At 43.3% G+C, this 17,898-nt stretch overlaps 2 protein-coding genes across 2 annotated transcripts; both read left to right on the top strand.

The window, feature by feature from the left end:
• Positions 1–54: 54 nt before the first annotated feature.
• Positions 55–4,014, top strand: polg2 (polymerase (DNA directed), gamma 2, accessory subunit). The gene is made up of 8 exons (XM_018761653.2): positions 55–1,166; positions 1,241–1,358; positions 1,518–1,623; positions 1,968–2,153; positions 2,376–2,516; positions 3,309–3,389; positions 3,553–3,653; positions 3,752–4,014. The coding sequence occupies exons 1-8, from the start codon at positions 692–694 to the stop codon at positions 3,915–3,917; spliced, it is 1,374 nt and encodes a 457-aa protein (XP_018617169.1). The 5' UTR covers positions 55–691; the 3' UTR covers positions 3,918–4,014.
• A 1,296-nt stretch (positions 4,015–5,310) lies between these two features.
• On the top strand, positions 5,311–16,166 carry srp68 (signal recognition particle 68). The gene is made up of 16 exons (XM_018762184.2): positions 5,311–5,454; positions 6,823–6,889; positions 6,974–7,087; positions 7,385–7,580; positions 7,665–7,747; positions 8,293–8,402; positions 8,482–8,555; positions 9,180–9,320; positions 11,064–11,162; positions 11,283–11,347; positions 11,449–11,602; positions 11,705–11,799; positions 12,117–12,246; positions 12,533–12,608; positions 13,764–13,816; positions 14,502–16,166. Exons 1-16 carry the CDS (start codon positions 5,349–5,351, stop codon positions 14,727–14,729), a joined length of 1,791 nt encoding a protein of 596 aa, XP_018617700.1. The 5' UTR covers positions 5,311–5,348; the 3' UTR covers positions 14,730–16,166.
• The last annotated feature ends 1,732 nt before the right edge of the window (positions 16,167–17,898 follow it).

Raw genomic sequence — 17,898 nt, 5'->3', positions numbered from 1 at the left:
AAGGAAGTGACGTCAGGATTTCCGGTCCGCCAGTAATCTTGTTCGACGCTCGACTGTAACGTAATGTGTTTTACCGTTCGTAGGTCCCTTTTTTTGCCGACTCCTCGTTTGAACGTTGTTTGGATTATGCAGTATAGTTACTTTCGATCTGTGCCGTTGTGATGATTTCTTTTTAGGTTAATTGTTTACTACATTCTGTTGGAAAATATCTTTTTCGTCCGTTTCCATACTTGATATAAAAGACGGTTTTCAACATTATGCCCGATAGAATTCTGATTTGACTGGCGAGTTTGCAGGGTGCAGCGAACGCATAATTCGTGTGCTGTCAGTATGCGTGAGCCGGCCAACACGTGCTAGTGAAAGTAGTTCCGGTTTGAGGGCGGACGGATATCGATGTGGCATACTGTGCCAGTGTGACAGCCTGACCTTTGTTAACCTGTTGTGGTTTCTTCATACTGTATAGTGTATGTTCAGAGAACCCTGGAAAATGCAATTCCAAATGTAGTGCGCAAGAATTATTTTCAGTTAATCTGAAAGTTCTGTATTTTCTGCATTATTGGTACAAACCTTGTCCACACATCACCTGTACTATACAGAAAATTGAAATGCCGTGGAGAAGATGGATCACTGAAATAAATGGCAACTGATTTTTTGTGGTAATGATCTTTTTCTGAGAAGAACAAAACCCTGTATGAAAATGTTAATGTTTTGTGTCAGAAGGCAGTCGTGTCTCAGCAAAAAACTGAGGAGGCGTTCAGAGACGCTGCACTGGAGAGACTGCAGTGACTCTGCCTCCGCCAGCGACAAAGCTGATCATCTCAGCAGTTTGCAGAAGCTCTTCTCAGACCACTACTACACAGTGGATGAGCAGCTCAACAGAGACAACTTTGTCCATAGCAGCAGCCCTAGCTATGGACCTTTGGGAATGGAGCTCAGGAAGAACATTTTGGAGCAGTGGTGGAGGTCCGTGGTGATGTCCAGGCCTCAGGTGCTTGGCATCAGTACTCCTCATGGCATCAAGAGCGGGACAGTCGGCCAGGGACGAACTCTGAAACTTGTAGATGCTGAGGTTTTCAGTCACATCCTCAACGAGAAGAAACTATATATGGAGGCTCTACAAAAACTGCCGCAGGATTTTGTGTCCATGAGAACTAGTCTACTGCAAGGTAATCGTTGTGTCCATAATCGTTTATTATTTCACTTTTTCGAAGAGTTTACTTTTGATTGTTGTGTTTCTCAGGTGCTTTGGAGCAGTACGTTCACTTTGTGAAGGTGGTGAACAAGAAGCTTCCCTTTGGGTTGGCAGAGACAGGTCTGTGCTATCAGCTGCCGGAGGGACCGCCTGCAGTACCTGGCTAGTGAGAAAGCATCATCTTCATAACTCTCCTCCTGTGGGCGATCAGATATGAAATATAATAAAACAAAAATAATTAAAGTAGAAGAAACCTAGTGAGCTGTGTAATCGTCTCATGTTGTGATACAGCTCCTTTCCTAACCTGTGGTTCCCTACTTTTCAGCCCATCTGAGGTTATGCAAGCCTCCCTGGTCTGGTTCTGCTCACCTCGCACCTCCTCTCAGTGGCTGGACTACTGGGCACGTCACCGACTACAATGGTGGCGGAAGGTCAGCTGTCAATCAAGGCTCTGATAATAGTGAATGTCATCATAGCAGGTTCCCTCAAGATTTTCTATGATGCTTTATCTTCATGATATGTTTGATGCTTTAAAAAGACTATAATTATTGATTTATTGTGTTTCTATACTATATGTTTTGTTCCTTTTTTTTGGTAAATGGAAAAAATACATTACACAGATAAAATCAAACATGAAACATCATACCATTGTTTTACCACTTTGCATTTTAAGCATGTGTCATGTATGATTTTGTACTCATGTTTCCTAAGTAATTTTCCATGTCTTGTCATTATCATTCCTGGCATATGAAAGAAAAATCTCTGCAATTTTCAGTTTGCCTTGGAGCCATCTAACTTCAGCTGCAGCGACACAGAGGTTGAGGAGAAGGGGAATAAGGTGGCACGTGGTATTAGATTGCTGTACCAATTCCCCTGGGGTGCAGAGCCCCTGGAGACTCTCTATAACATCGGTAACAAGGAGCTTCTCCAGACACACAAAGGCAACCTCTCCACTCTACAGGTTTGCCCCTCTCTGCCACCGATTTCCAAAACTCCTTGTAACGCATTTAAGTCATATTGCTGTCACTCAGTACTTTCTTTACTTTGTTACATTATTGCACTATCAAAAAAACATATAATCTTATGCCAGAATATTGCTATTTAGCAGTGGGCAGGTCATGCTTTTTTTATTCAGTTGAAAATCCACAGCGAGTCTCAGTTCACACTTCCTTCTGTCCTACAGTATACGGGTGGAAAAAAATCTGTGGTGCCCCATGTTATCACTGTGAATGGAAACATAGACCTTGGGGTCCTCGCATATCTCCATAACTCCTTGCAGGAAGTAAAGGAAGGGAGCAATCGACAGAAACAGCATATAAGAAAGGTAATGACCTTCTTTGTACACTTTCCATTTTTAACTGGGGAGTAACTCGGAGTATCTCACAACGTAACGTTACAGGTGGTCCTTGACTTAGAATGGTTTTCTGTTCCAGTGACCTTGTCATAAGTCAACTTTGTTGCAAGTCACAAATCCCCTTATGCTGTATTATATAAACCGTAAGAATATCTAAACAACTAATATGCATGAATGCTACATCGTGTAATAGACTTGGCTATATATTTTCACAAATTTCACTGATGTTAAAATAATACTAACAGAATAATAATAGTATAAATACAATGCTGTTCTATAATATTATTCTGCTTTCACGCTGTACTGTTATTTTCTTTAGCTTTTTTCTGCAACACTGTAATACTCATTTTTCCGCTTGAGAGCTGTTGTAAAAAAAAAAAATAACTTGAATCACCAACAAAATGTTCCGTTAATAAAGTGACATTTTTGTAAATGAAACAAAAGCGCTGAACAACACACTGAGTCAATGAGAAACATGATTTCCTTCTGGTATTGCAGCCTGGAGATGTTATCGTCCAGCAGATAGAGAGGCCATTGATAGACATTACTACCAAATACTGGGATCTGAAAATAATATAAGGTTGATGGGATGACCGTCGTAAGTCTGGCTTTTCATAGGTCTCATGCCATAAGTCAAGGACTGCATGTATTTGACAGGGGAAATACACCAGTTTTTAACTGTTCTTGTGTTTTTTATGTTTTCCATAAAGGCTTGCTTTTGAAGTTATGTTAAATACCCTTACAAATTATCCTCATTCAAAGGTTTTGAAGCTACATCCCAGTTTAGCCCCATTTAAAGTGGCCTTCGACATGGGAAGAAGAGCCAGCATGGAATTACAACAGGTCTGGAGAGTCTTACAGTGGATATTCCACACGTATGGTTCAAAAATAAAGCATGTCATGCACTTGCTTATAACATAATTTCTTGCTGAATACAAGTGAAAAATCTAAATAATCCAGATACAACATGCACATGATTTTTTGATGACTGTTTATTTTTCACTAGGTGTGTGAGGGCTTGCTTCAGGAGTTGGTCCAAGGCAATATATCGACATGGCCAGGATACTGGGAGACCACATCTTTGTCCACGGAACAGCTGAACATCAGGTAAGCCCTTTGTGTTGATTTAACAAACAAAACACAGCTATCCAAGTTAACAAAAAGTGTTTTTGACAACAGTGCGCACATCTTGGCTGTATCTGCAGGTATGATAAGATGGGAGTCCTGTTTACTGTGGTGATCAACAGCGGTACACTGGAGAGTGGACTGGTGCATCTGAGGAGTCGTGATACCGCTGTCAAGGAAACAATGCACATCTCTGAGATCAAGAGCTTTCTCACTAAATACATTGCTGCACCTGAAAACATCTGAATCTCTAACAAACCATTCCAACAACTTGTAACTGAGGAGGTGTGTAATAAACTATTTAGGCACATTTTCTTAGCAAAATTCTCTTTCTATAAATACATTTCCCAGTAATCCAAAATTAATAGAAATATTTCACTTAAAATGATAAATGTTACCATGTTCTTTAGGTATTACTTTGGAAATCTTTTTTTTTTCCTAATCTGATTTTTTTTTTTGTTGACACATGTATGCAGAAGTATTATAACGTGGGAAATCATCATTAAACATCATTTACTCATGTAAAGATATGAGTGTTTCAGTGCAAATAGATTATTTCAATAAATATTTTAAGAATCACAATAAATCAGTGTTATAACAAAACCAAGGTCAACTTTATTTTAGACATTGTTGTGTATGTTTAAAGAATTGGAATTAAATGTGGATATATAACACATTCAAAAAGTTTGGTACGCTTGAATTAAAAAAAAATTTTATTACAAAAACAGTCTCGGTGAGACATTTTCAACTGCCAGCTTTCAAAGATGTGGAATATACAGTATTAATAATTCAAAAGAATGAAAAACATTTTTCAAATCAGTTTTCAAAATGTTCAAAATTGTGTAAATTCTTATTAAGGACATGTTGCAGGCATCACTGGTGAGCACTGATCCCTTCCTTTAAAGGTTCTAGAAGACGTTATTAGCGGCTTTGGACCATTCTCACACACACTGTCTGAAACCACTCATCCAGAGCGGGGTTGGGGCGAACCAGAGCCTAACCCGGCAACACAGGGCGCAGGGCTGGAAGGGAAGGGGACACACCCAGGATGGGATGCCAGTCCACCACAAGACACCCTAAGTAGGACTCGAACCCCAGACCCCCCAGAGAGCGGGACCTGGCCAAACCAGCTGTACCACCATGCCCCGCTTCCATTACTACTAGTACTATTTCAAATAGTACTGCAATAGGGGCCAAAAGATAAAGTCCTAATAGATAAAAATACTATATGTAGAACATTTCCAGCCCTAGGAGGCCCTTTTTATCTATTATCTGTTGGCCGGTATTGCAGGAATTAAAAGGGGCAACAATATTTATTAACAAACTATCATGGGCTTAGTAATTTGTCAGATATTGAAGAATCACAAATATATTAGCTATGGCACTCAACTGAGTTAAATCAATGTATTGTGTGGACACAAGGTTTTCCTGAACACTTCACAGACATGTGCCCCCCTTTCGCCTTTGCTCGTCCTCCATCCCCACTCCCAGTTACGCATTAAAACATTTACGATAATGTTATATTATGGGTAGGTACAAGTTTTAAGTTGACATTCTGCGAAACTAACATTTCTTTTGGCGACTTATTAGCCACAACAAAGATGGCCGCAATCGAGTTCCTCCCACGAGGTTGACCTTTACCAGTACTTCCGGTCCAGTCCCTCAGCTCCTCGTCGTATGCTCTCGTCGAAAAAAATGGCTGCCGACAAGCAAACTGAGGCTAAACTTGCCGGAATGGAGGAAAATAAAGAAAATTCAGCGGGCGAAGGACTCGGATTAGAAAGTATCCTTATATTACCTGTAATGTGTGTTTCTTGATAATTTGGGTTTAGTGGCAGAGGTGTGATCTCTCACCTTGTCCGACAGTTCATGAGGGAGGGAGGGAGGGGGTGTGTGGGACCAGTTACTTAGTCTACGTGTCACAGATAGAGATAATAACATTCGCAGTTATTCTCAAATCTGTACTGAGGTATCTTGTAAAATGGAGTGCTACACTCAAACTATTAGAAAATTAAGAGCCACGTTAAAATTGGATTCATTTTGTACACGTAAAGCAGGTACAACTTATTTACACCTTAAGTGGAAGATATTTCTTTATAATTGTTATAAATATTGCAGTAATAAGAAGAGTTTTGTGTGTAATAATTACTAGTGCTTTTCATTTAGGTGATGCTTTTGGCTAAGGCGATTTCCACAATTAAAGTGAGTCAGTCAGTGTGAAGCAAATTTACTCTGATTTGCACATTTATGCAGCAGGGTTTTACTGTTTCAATTCAAGGTAAGTACAATGGGCAAGGCCCAGGTGCTGGAGCAGGGGTGGGATTGGAATCTGAGATCTTTGCGTTGCGAGGCACATGTAGTCAGTTCCGTGAGAGCTGCCTCGCGAAGAGTAACGAAAAGTGTAAGGGGGAACAGTCATGCGTCATTTACATTTATTCATTTACATTTAATCCTCTTCGCTTCAGTCAGAGCATGACAGGGCCTTCACCGCATGTCTCCATCGCTCTCTGTCCCAGGCTGCTCGCTTTGCCTCTCCCCAGGACATCTCGATCTCCCGTAGCTCTGTCTGTAGGGTTTGTCACCATGTGAGGAGTGGCCGCCCTCTAATCCGGTCCTCGTTCCGGCCTTGGGGGAGAGAAGATTCATCGGCAAATCGGCTCCCTGCCGGGTTTGGCTGTTCTGCTTCGTGTGCTCTCCCCCGGGTCTCTTTTTTTTTTTTTTTTTTGGGGTCATAAGATGGAGCTTTTACAGGGTCATAAAACTGAGTTTTTGCAGTGTTGCTTTCTGTAGCGAGAAAATTTTTATGGGGTGGGGTTGCTAGCCCCGTGCCCAGCCCTCCTCCTACTTTTGCAACCAGGCTTGGGACCATCTTTGGCAGATTTATTTATTTAGCTGACACTTTTCTCCAAGGCGACTTACAGCGTTAATCTACTTACAATTATTTACCCATTTATACAGCTGGGTAACTTTACTGGAGCAATTGTCTTGCTCAAGGGTACTACAGCCAGAGCTGAGACTCAAACCTGCGACCTTTGGGTCCAAAGCCAGCAGCTCTAACCACTACGCTACCAGCTGTCCCCAGATTTACTTTCACAGTGGTACTCATGATTGCAGGCATGTGCAAGTGGGCATCCTTAATACTACCTCTCAGTCCTGCAGATCATCAAAGACTCCCAGCAGCAACATGGCTTGAGGCACGGAGATTACCAGAGATACAGGTGAGCTGAGGGTCTGTGCTTCTTTGAAAGGGGGTCTGTCGGGATTCTGCATTAAATGGGGCTACATTGTATCTCTCGCGTCAGGGGGTACTGCTCCCGCCGCTTGCGTCGTCTTCGCAAGACCCTGGGCTTCAAAATGGGCAACCGACACAAATTCACAGGGAAGAAGGTGACTGAGGATATGCTGACTGACAACAGGTACTTCTTTAAACATTTGTCATGTCCGGTTTTAACCCACAAAGCTCTAGTTATCAGATTAATTTTACAGCATGACGTGGGTATCCTTTTCCGTAAGACCTTTAGTCTCTTATTGTTTCGGCCACTTAAGTGCTTCATCCATAACATCTGAATGTTAAATAAAGCAATTCAATATTTCGTCTTTCTTGAGGGTACAGCAGGAGTGTCCATCCCAGGGTTTGTTTCTCCTTCATTTATTGTTCAGCCTCCCGATTTCCGTATTGTCTGGTGCTCTTTCACCCTCTTTTCTTCCGTTAGGTTTCTGCTGCTTGTCTTGATGGAGGCGGAACGGGCCTGGAGTTATGCCATGCAGCTGAAGCAGGAGGCGAACACGGAGCCCCGCAAGCGCTTCCATCTGCTGGCGCGGCTGCGCAAGGCGGCCAAGCATGGCGAGCAGCTGGAGCGACTGTGTGAGAGCCGTCGCGTGGATGCTAAGACCAAGCTGGAGGCTCAGGTGGGGGGGAAACCATTGAGCCCGAGAGCAAGTGCCGGTCACTTCCACCTCCTCCTGGAGTTAACAAAGTGGTGTTTTGTGCAGGCCTACACTGCCTACCTGGTTGGCATGGTACAATTTGAGCTGCAGGCATGGAAATCTGCAATGGAAGCCTTCAACAAGTGCAAGTATGTATGACTCTTGCAGAACATTGATAAAGGGGGGTGCTAACAGTCACAGGTTTAAAAGCAATTAAAGGAATGAAAATGTATAGTTTGGACTGCTGTCGCAGGTCTATGCTAAAAATTTGGAGAGGACTGATTTCTTTCAATGTGCTTTAGTTCACATTGTATTACTGTGAGTTGTGCTAAGCGTTAGATGGCTCTTGGAGACTTCTACATTCCTATTACTTAAAAAAAAAAAAAAAAAAAAGGCATTTATGTAAATGTAATTCTGTATATTTACTGATATAATCACTATTTCACCTTCTCTCAGCTTCAAATAATTTATGGTTTCCTCATGTTGAATTCAGTCACTGTATTGAGGAAATACCCTTTATAATATTATATATACATATATATATATATATATATATGTATGGGACAAGCGGTTCTGAAAATGTGCAAATAATTTAATATTGTGAAACCATTGCTTTTTCTCCTCTTATTCCTGTAATCTGTACTCTGTTGCCATCTGCCTATCTATCACTCTCCATCTCTCTCTGTGCTGCCAGGACGATCTACGAGAAACTGGCCAGTGCCTTCACCGAAGAGCAGGCTGTGCTGTACCACCAGCGTGTGGAGGAGATCTCACCCAACATCCGCTATTGTGCCTACAACATTGGTTAGTGATGCTTCTCCAGTTGTTACAGGGGACTGTTAGGCACCTTTGGGTGACCTTTCCTCTTGTGCCTGGTTTCCAGGTGACCAGAATGCCATCAATGACCTGATGCAGATGAGGCTGAGGGGTGGGGGAATGATGGCTGAGAAGCTGGAGGTGAGTGTGACACTTCCTATACTTAGTGTGGTACATGCAGGATAATCCTGTTGTCAACTTTACGTACTGTTTTTTGCTTTCCCTAGTGCTTCACAACATTTAAAGTTGGGCAAGGACAGAAGGATGATTTGAACAGTTTTGTTTTGAAGGTTTTCTTTACAAGGGTACCCTTCTGCCTTGCCTTCTTCATGCCCAGCCATTCTGAAAATTTGCAGCGTGAAAAACAAGTACATGTAGTTTTGATAAAAACTGTTTTACTTCTTGTATTTTTTTTCTACTGAAAATAATGCCATAAATCACTGATAAAGGGGGGAGGTGGTAGCGTAGTGGTTAGAGCCACTGCCTTATGACCCAAAGGTTGCAGGTTCAAATCCCAGTTGTAGTACCCTTGAATAAGGCATTTACCCCAAATTGCTCCAGTAAAATTACCCAGCTGTATAAAAAGATAAATAATAAGTTGCTTAACAGTGTAAGTTGTTTGAGAAAAGTGTCAGTTAAATGAGTGAAAGGAAATAAAGTTGGCATAGAACATGCAGCTTTTTCTTTTCCTCTTTAAAAGCTCCTTTGTTGTTGCACCTGTGAGGGGTGCTTTCTGCTCATGCCATCGTGTTTGTGTGTTGCTAGGCACTGATCACGCAGACCAGGGCAAAGCAGGCTGCCACCATGAGCGAGGTGGAGTGGCGTGGACGCACTGTACCAGTCAAGATCGACAAGGCTCGCATCTTCCTGCTAGGATTGGCCGACAACGAGGCGGCCATCGCGCAGGTCAGCCTTCTTCCATCTCGGTGCACAATCAATGCCCTTGTCAACAGGTCACCAGTGAGAAACACGTTTAAAAGTCTCTTGAGGGGCATGTCCTCACTTGCAGTATTTTACCCAAACTATGGATGTGAGATGATCTGTTCTGGAGTACCGCAACAGTCGAATAACTTGAACCAGCACTTTTCACATTTTAAGTCTGTGTTCTGAATGGTACAGATGAGCAGCTTTAACTGTGTGTTTAACTGTAGTCATTGTCAAAGGGCCAGTAAATGTCGCATTCCTCCTTCATCCAGTATACCACTGTGATTTTACAAAGTGTGTTTTTCCAAGTGACCCTGTGCTAATGCCTTTCATATGGTCGAGCAGCCCCTGTTGTGATGAAGACACGTTCTGTCCTCTGCAAGAGCCACAGTCTCCTCATACTTGGCTTGTCTCGGGCATGGTTGCCATACCCTTACCGTGGAGTTTACTCACAGCTGTGGCATGCAAATTGTTGCACCCATGCTCTCTGTCCTTGCTCGTGTCAGCCAGTCGCATCAGTTAGTCCCTCGGGTCTATTTTGCATCATTGTGACTTGTTTCTGTCACTATCGCTATGACTAACTTGTTCAGTGCATAAATTTTTCCCCATGAAACTTCTGGTGACAGAGGTGGTGTGCTGGGCTTTAAAAACTCCATTCCATCTTGGTACCAAGTTCCTAAATGGCAACAGGTTCTTCTGACATGTTTCCAACAATTCAGCTTTGATTTAGAACATAAAATTAAAAGATGGCCCTGCAAGGAACTTTAAGGAGCATTGCAGGTGTACGAGTTTGTAATGTGTGGTCCTTAGGGCAGGAGCTCAGAGACAAGTTTTACTGCCTCCTGCCCTACAAGCAGTGTACATCCGCAGTGCAGGCTGCTGAGTGGAGAGACTTGATGACCCAGTCTGTCACTCTAGCAAAGTGTTCTACAAGGAGTGCTCACAGGCGGTGCCAAGAAACAAAAAGTAATGTTTTAAAGTGTTTCCGTGCCTGTGATTTCCATTGTTAGTCATGCTGAAGATACATTGTTACTGGCTGAGTTTGGAGAATGTCCGTCCAGTACCTATGTGTTGAGTTGCATTCTGACAGGATGATTTGTTGGATGTGTCTTCAATGTTGCCATACGTTTTTATGAGAATGTTGAGCATTTTGTGGGCCAACTTGCACAAATACCACAGTATACAGTCTCTCATGGATGAAGAAAATGCTGTTATACCTGCATTTCCACTTCTCAAAACACATCTTTGGACTTCACAACAAAGGAGGGTGTAGCACAGGAATGACAAGGCACTTCACAAGCCTCGTGAAGAATGCTTGTTGCGCTGTGTTTGTGGACTGGGTTAACTCCTCTGCCAGCTTCCTTGCAGATTGTGAGTAAAGTCTTGTGGCATTGCAAAGATTTCCCCTGCTGACCAACAAGAGGTAAACATGTTCTAGCAAAACCAGATGGAGGGCATTCAATGCAAATATTTGCTTGCAAAAGTTTATTGTTGTGATTGTAGTCTTAAAATTTTGCATCAAAGTTATGGGTTCGGTCATGGCAGTATGTGGAATTAGGTGGTTCCCTGTTCACCTGGAGCAAAAGCCACCTGGCTTCCAGGGTGGCCATCTGAATCCAGCAATATTCAGTCACAGTTCTCCACACTTTTTTATTTAAAAACCCCAGTTGTTACAGAGTTGCATGGCTTAAACAAGCAGTTTGTTTCCTGTGTTGATTCCTGCAGGCGGCCAGTGAGGAGACAAAGGAGCGTCTCTATGAGACCCTTTTGGCCGAGTGCAGGGATACCATTCAAGCCGTGAGGGAGGAGATCAAGGCTGACTCGGTATGGGAGTCCTTTTAAGGAGTGAAGATGTTTGCGTACTTGTAGAAAACTGTTGCTGAACACATCCCTGTTTATCTTCTGGGTTGACTGTGGTCATGTGTCCTGTGTTTCAAATCGCAGAAGCAGAGGGAGAGAGCTGTGGATGGTGAGGCAACAAAGATCTCTAACCTGCAGTACTTGCACAGGTAAGCAGCCATCTGCATGCCACGGACTCTTGTTTATTCTGGTGCCCAATGGAAGACATTCTTTGCATCACTTCCTGATTAATTTTGATTCTTACCTCCAGCTACTTGACCTACATCAAGCTGTGGACAGTGGTGAAGCGCAACGAGAGCATGGCCCACGTACTGCAGGCCAAGCTGAAGGAGCCACAGATGGATGAGAACAAAAGAGGCCCACGTCCACAGGACCTCATCCGCCTTTATGACATTATCCTTCAGGTATGTGTTTGTGGGCTCCTGAGGTGTGCACAGCTGTCTGATGGTTTCTTGATAGCTCTCCAGAGTGCCACTAATGCCCAGCTTGATTTCTCCATCTGGCAGAGTCTGGCAGAGCTGTGCACTCTTCAAGGGCTCGAGGACGACCACACCTTCCAGAAGGAGGTCTCTCTCAAGATGTTGGTGTACAAGGCCTACAGGTCAGAGAACCACCCTGAAACCTCTTTTTTTAATTAGTTTTAAGGTTCTGTTGTGTTAGATTGGTGATATTCAGAACCAGATATAAAAAAAATTATACACTGGTTTAGTTTTCAGCAAATTTATCTTTGACTTGCAATGTCTTTGTTGGGTGAGGTTCAAATGATTATCAGTGCAGGGATAGAGTAATTTGTCTAAAGACTTTAGCAGGCTCGCTGAGTTCCCTCCATTTGGCTGTACCTCAGTAGTTGTGTGTGATTTTTTTGGGAAACACACTCATACACATAGTAATGTGTCCTTTCCTGCTGTCTTCTTCCAGGTGCTTCTTCATTGCCCAGTCCTATGTGCTAGTTAAGAAGTGGAGCGAGGCGCTTGTATTGTACGAGCGTGTTCTGAAGTATGCCCGTGAGGTTCAGTCCAAGGCCAAGAACCTCAACAATAGCCTGAAGGTGAGGGGGTGATAACTTGGTCTTTATTTTAAAAAAAAAATTAATATTTATGCACTTGTATAACACAGTAGTGCATGGAAGAACGATTGTCACATTGTACAGCTGCAAATTCTTATGTCACTATGGATTTTTGTGAAAAAAGCACTGAATGTTTTCCTTTCATGAATTTGATTTCACTGAGAAATGAGTTGCTGTTGCATTTGAGGATTTCGGGATTTAGCAGAAGTCCAAGTGAGTGTTGTCCGTCAATAGCGATGCCAAAGAACACTGTCCTCTCCCCTGGCAGGATCTCCCTGATGTACAGGAGCTGATTACAGAGGTGAATGCAGAGAAATATTCACTACAAGCAGCAGCCATCCTGGGTGAGTCCAGTCAGCAGTGGGATGTTGGTTGAGCATCTTGGACGGGGCTGGAGCGTTGACCTTCACTTTAGATACTCCATATTAACACAGAGGCAGGAGGTTCTTGCATGTATTAAATTGCACTAATTCCAGGCTTACATTTATTGATTAAGTTGCTATTTTTCTTCATAGCAACTTAAAATGTTGTGACTTAGTTTACATTTCCATTTATTCATTTAGCAGATGCTTTTCTCCAAAGCGATGTACATCTCATGCATTACATAAGGAGAAAGAGAGATATAGTTGCAGACGTGTGATTCTTAAGTAAAGTTAGTTTGTTTCTTTTCACTATATGCACCGATGTTCATCGCATGAGTAGGTGCATAATTCTATCTGTCCGCACAACTACATGAGAAGAATGCGCATTGGGGAAAAACCGGTAGCGACGGTAAACTTACCCGAAACGTGACGAACTGCAGCGACGGACCTCCAACACAAAATATAATGCACAATTAACTTAGTTATTTACATAGCTGGGTCATTTTACTAGAGCAATTCAGGGTAAGCACCTTGCTAAAGGGGTACTACAGATGCATGTGGGATTCAAACCTGCACGCTTGCAGTCAAAAGGCAGCAGCTCTAACCACCACCCTACCAGCTGCCGAAGCTTTTTGCCTGTATTTATCTTCTAAGTGTCACAGAGATCACTTATTGCTATTATTTCTAGAATTTTTCTCTCTGCTGTGAAGTAGCTCTCCTGGAGAAAGCGATTAATATTGTTTTACAGAAGAGCTTCTCATTAGTCCTTCCTGTCACCGTGCAGATATATTAGCACTTCTTGCCTAAGATGTAGCAGTGCAATATCCTAACAATGAATTATGCATTTAACTAAGTATGCAAAACTGGATCACATGTGTAACTTAAAGGGTTTTTATATAAAGCAGGCTTTATGACATTTCTAAAGATGAATGGTCAGTTACCCAAAGGTAGATGCTACATTTCTGTTATTTAGCTCACTCATATTGTCTTCTCTTTAACTTGCATCTTGTCCAAGTCCATCTGTCAGTGCCTGATTGGTGCTTTAGTAGATTGTTCAGGTCTCGGTCCTCATCCTGATGTCTATCAGGACAGTGTATTTCCTCTTCCTCACTCATAAGGGTTGTGTTTGAATTGTAGACACTGGAGATGCTATAGAAACACCTCAGCAGATGCAAGTCAAGGACAACAAGGTAAGAGCGAGGGACAGCAGATCCTGTGGTCAGTGAGACATTTCAGGACAGGCAACAGTGCAGAGAATTGAAATGGGGGGATTATTCATGACACAGTATGTCTGTACACTGGACCCAGAACTTCCAACTGTGACCAGCTACAGAAGTGACAGATGTGAACTGTGCAGGTAGAAATGCAAGTTGTGCATAAACTATTTGAATATCTGTTTAACTTAATACGGGAGGTGTCATTACAGAGAATGGACTATTTAGACTTGGACATTCACTGGATGGTTTTTGACATTAGTGGATGCTCAGATGCTTTTTTGGCAGTTACTGCCAACACTGTAGGCTTTCATTTGTGAGGAACTTTGCTTTGAACTATTTGTGGTCCACATTATTAGTTATGTGAAATTTTATATCTAAAAAAATAGGCACATCTCAATAGTGGTTCTTATGGGATGCCAGCTCAGCAACATCATACAGTCATACATGGGTTTCATGCCCACCAGATTATGAACACTAACTGTTGCATTGCACAAACTAATGTGTCTTACTGACAGAGAGGAGTGTTTTCACCATTAAATGGCAGTCCTTCTAGGTTGGAAGAGGTTTTCTGTCAGGCTGGTGCATGATGTCGGTTCCCAATGTCACATGGCTATATTTATTTATTTACTTAATTATTTATTATCCACCTCTCTAACAGCCCCTGTGTGAACGGTTGGAGAACTTCTCCCTTGACCCCACCATACTCGGCAAACAGCCCAATCTGGTGCAGTTCCCCCCTGAATTCCAGCCCATCCCCTGCAAGCCACTCTTCTTTGACCTGGCACTAAATCACGTGGCATTCCCTCCACTCGACGACAAAGTGGAGCAGAAGGGCAAGGGTGGCCTGACGGGCTACATCAAGGGCATCTTCGGCTTTGGCAGCTAAAACGACAGGCTCCAGGCATCTGCCGGGGGGTGCCGGAACCATCAAGGCTCACGGCCCACCACACCCAAGTCCCCGGGCCAGTACAGGTTCTGGAACGCTGGCTTCTAGAATCTGGGATAGGAAATGTCTGATGTTAGAGGGTTTTGGTGCTGGGTTTTCGTCAGCACATGGAGCCACAGGGTTGGTGAGGGGTTAACAGCAGTCTTTGATTATCTTAAAATAATTTAAAACTCTAAAGCGCCTTTCTGCATTCAATATTTAACAACGGTATATTGAGAGGGGAAGAGAGGTGGCATTATTCCATCAACAACTGTCTTATTGTTTCATTCTTCATTCCAGACAGAAACACCCAAGTGGAGAGGCACAACAGTCACTGTACACATGCGAAAACTTGACTTTTAAAACATTTAAGTTGAATGACAGGTTGCCAGAGGGTCATGCTTGACAAGGTAACTGCCGTGCCATTTCAGGCAGACTTGTCACTGAAAATGGTGTGCTGTGTGTAAATTAGAACCAGCCCATGCCAGTGCGAAGTTTTGATACTGCCTGAATTATGTATCGGTCCCATACCGTAGATTAAGATGATCTATAAATGGTTATGTGTAAAAGTTCCTCACGGAAAATGTCACAATACGTTGTGTTACAGGTCTTGTTACAGATGCAATTATTGCATGTTCTTTGATACCTTTGTCAATATAAGGTGTGGCACTTCAAAGTCCATGTCGGATATTGTCCTAATAAGAGTATTTTTTTCTACTAGGAACATGCTTTGAAAACGGTTACCTTGTGCTGTGTTATGAATCATGGGTGTTCATAACCTGCACTCATGTGCCCGGTTGTGTGTTTGCCTGCAGTGGGCACACGTGGCTCCCTGTGTTAAGGGTTCCCGTTGGTTCTGAGGAGAGTAGCTCCTCTGCCTGCATCTGTCCATCTCTGTACCCGACTCTCCTCTAGCTGCTGTATTATCTGCCCACTTTCCTCCGGAGGGAAGCTGCACCAGGAATCACAGCAGTTTTTAAAGTGCAATTCCAAGAAACTCTTGCAGCTCTCTTGTTTTATTTATTTTCAAGCAATTCCGTAACCCTACCTGCCCCACAGTTAAATATAGTCATTGTATAATTGCTCCCCTACTAATAGGACCTCCTTTTAGCCTTTGAAAACATAACACATGAATAAGTCATCAATCTTTTCTCAAGTCTGGAATTGTTTTTTCATCTTCCCTGAATCCAAGATTGACAGTTGCTTTTTTTAATCTTAAATTTCCCCCCCATGTGTTGTGATGAACTAGGTTCTGTTAAATAGTGGTCAACAGCTGTCATGGGATTTTCGACAGAGATGCCGGAGTGTGTTCTGTATCGATGATGTAAAATGAGGCAAGAGAAAATGTAATGGAGAAGGATGAAAGATTTTCAGGGCTCCTAATAAAAGATAAGGACATCAGCAATCTAGTCTTGGCTTTTTTTTCTTGCTGGTTGGAACAGTGCACTTCAGCAGTGTCTACATTCTTTGTTTTTATTGAAAATCCCCATGGAAACCCATCCCAGTTGGCAGCATAATAAATGAGTCCCCCACACCCCAGTGCTTGACGTAACCCCTGGGTCGTATCATTGCCCCAGGTCAGCGTGGGAGTTGGTGAGGAGGATTCCAGCGTGAGGCGTGTGCTCCACTCCCAGACAGCCCTGCCCACTGAAACTGCGAGTGCAGCGTGCCATTGCTGCTCCGCTCAGATCCGATGTAGATCGGCCGTCCCCAGCACTTCACCTCTCCAGATCTGTATCGGTTGCCCAGCACCCCGCCCTCATAGTCGAGGTCTGTCTTTCAATTTCACACCTGACAGCCAGTCCAAGCGTGCTGAGCAAAGAAAAACTGCACTGTAATGCATAATCTGATGACTACGGCCTGAGCTGAGAGCAAGGCGCTTCTTCACGTGAAGATGTGAGGTCCTGACATTTGCTTCACTCCAGTTCAGATTGAATCTGGATCTAAAGGGAAATATAATAATATAACCTAGCATTTAAAGTGGAAATAGTGATACTTTAAATGGGTAAGCTGGAGCACCTTAGCATAACATTAAAACAGATTATTGCAAAACCTCAAAGTAAATATTGGGCATAAGTCCAGGTCGCCGGTTGCGTAACTATTCAGGGAGCACCAGTATGTGGAGGAATTTATTGCTAATGTTCAGAATACAGATAAAGCATAAGGAACACCAAGGTTTCAGAACGTAACAGTTTATTAAAAGTCTCAAATAGTAATGCTTCTCATCTTGTAAAATGTAACAGCAAGAAAGATGAACTGATCGCACCGTCTTGGAGTTTGGGATAGATGTTCAGCCTCAAAGGATTCCCTATTTGTCGTTCTACTTGTTGACCACATTTTTCTGTGCAGTGCAGCATCTTTTAGTACTATGGTCAGCCTGGTGGAGCTCAGTCGCACAACCCACCGCTGACACCTTGCACGGCTCCAGGGCCTTCCTCAGGTGCTCTTCTTCACAGCCCCTCCTGCTTACTTCAGTCAAATATGTCTTGGTGTGAACTACCCTAGGGGGTTCCACTACACACTGGGTGGGGAAATCAGCAGCCAATAACAAGTACATACACACACGGTCTGAAACCGCTTGTACCAAGCCGGAGCCGAACCCGGCGACACAAGGCTGGAGGGGGAGGGGGCACACCCAGGACAGGATGCCAGCCTGTCGCAAGGCACCCCCGAGCAGGGCTCAAACCCCAGACCCACCACACAGCAGGCCCCCAGCCAAACCCAGTGCACCACCACATGTATGGGCGATGTAGTAGTTAGAGCCATTGCCTTGCAATCTGAAGGTTGCTGGTTTGAATCCCCAGCGCAGCACTGTTATTTCCACTGAATTGTTTCCCAGCTGTATAAATAGGAAAATCATTCTAAGTATCTCAACGCTGTAAGGAGCTTTGGAGAAAAGCATCAGCTAAATGAATAAATAATCCGCTATGTCATAGTTCAAGAGAAGTGGTTATGGTGTCTATTTCCCCTACTATGTCTCACATTTTGTTGTCAGCATTACCAGCTCTGGCCTCCTTAGGGTGGCATTCCTGGAGAGGTGAACCGCAGCGATTGTTCTCCTCCACGATCTGGAGCTGCAGGAACTCCTGCCGAGTGCATCACAGCCGTGGACGTCCAGCATCTGCAGTTG

The sequence above is a fragment of the Scleropages formosus genome, chromosome 20 (genome assembly GCF_900964775.1).
Source record: "Scleropages formosus chromosome 20, fSclFor1.1, whole genome shotgun sequence".
In the NCBI taxonomy this organism is placed as follows: Eukaryota; Metazoa; Chordata; class Actinopteri; order Osteoglossiformes; family Osteoglossidae; genus Scleropages; species Scleropages formosus.
This window is presented reverse-complemented; position numbering and strand designations above follow the sequence as displayed.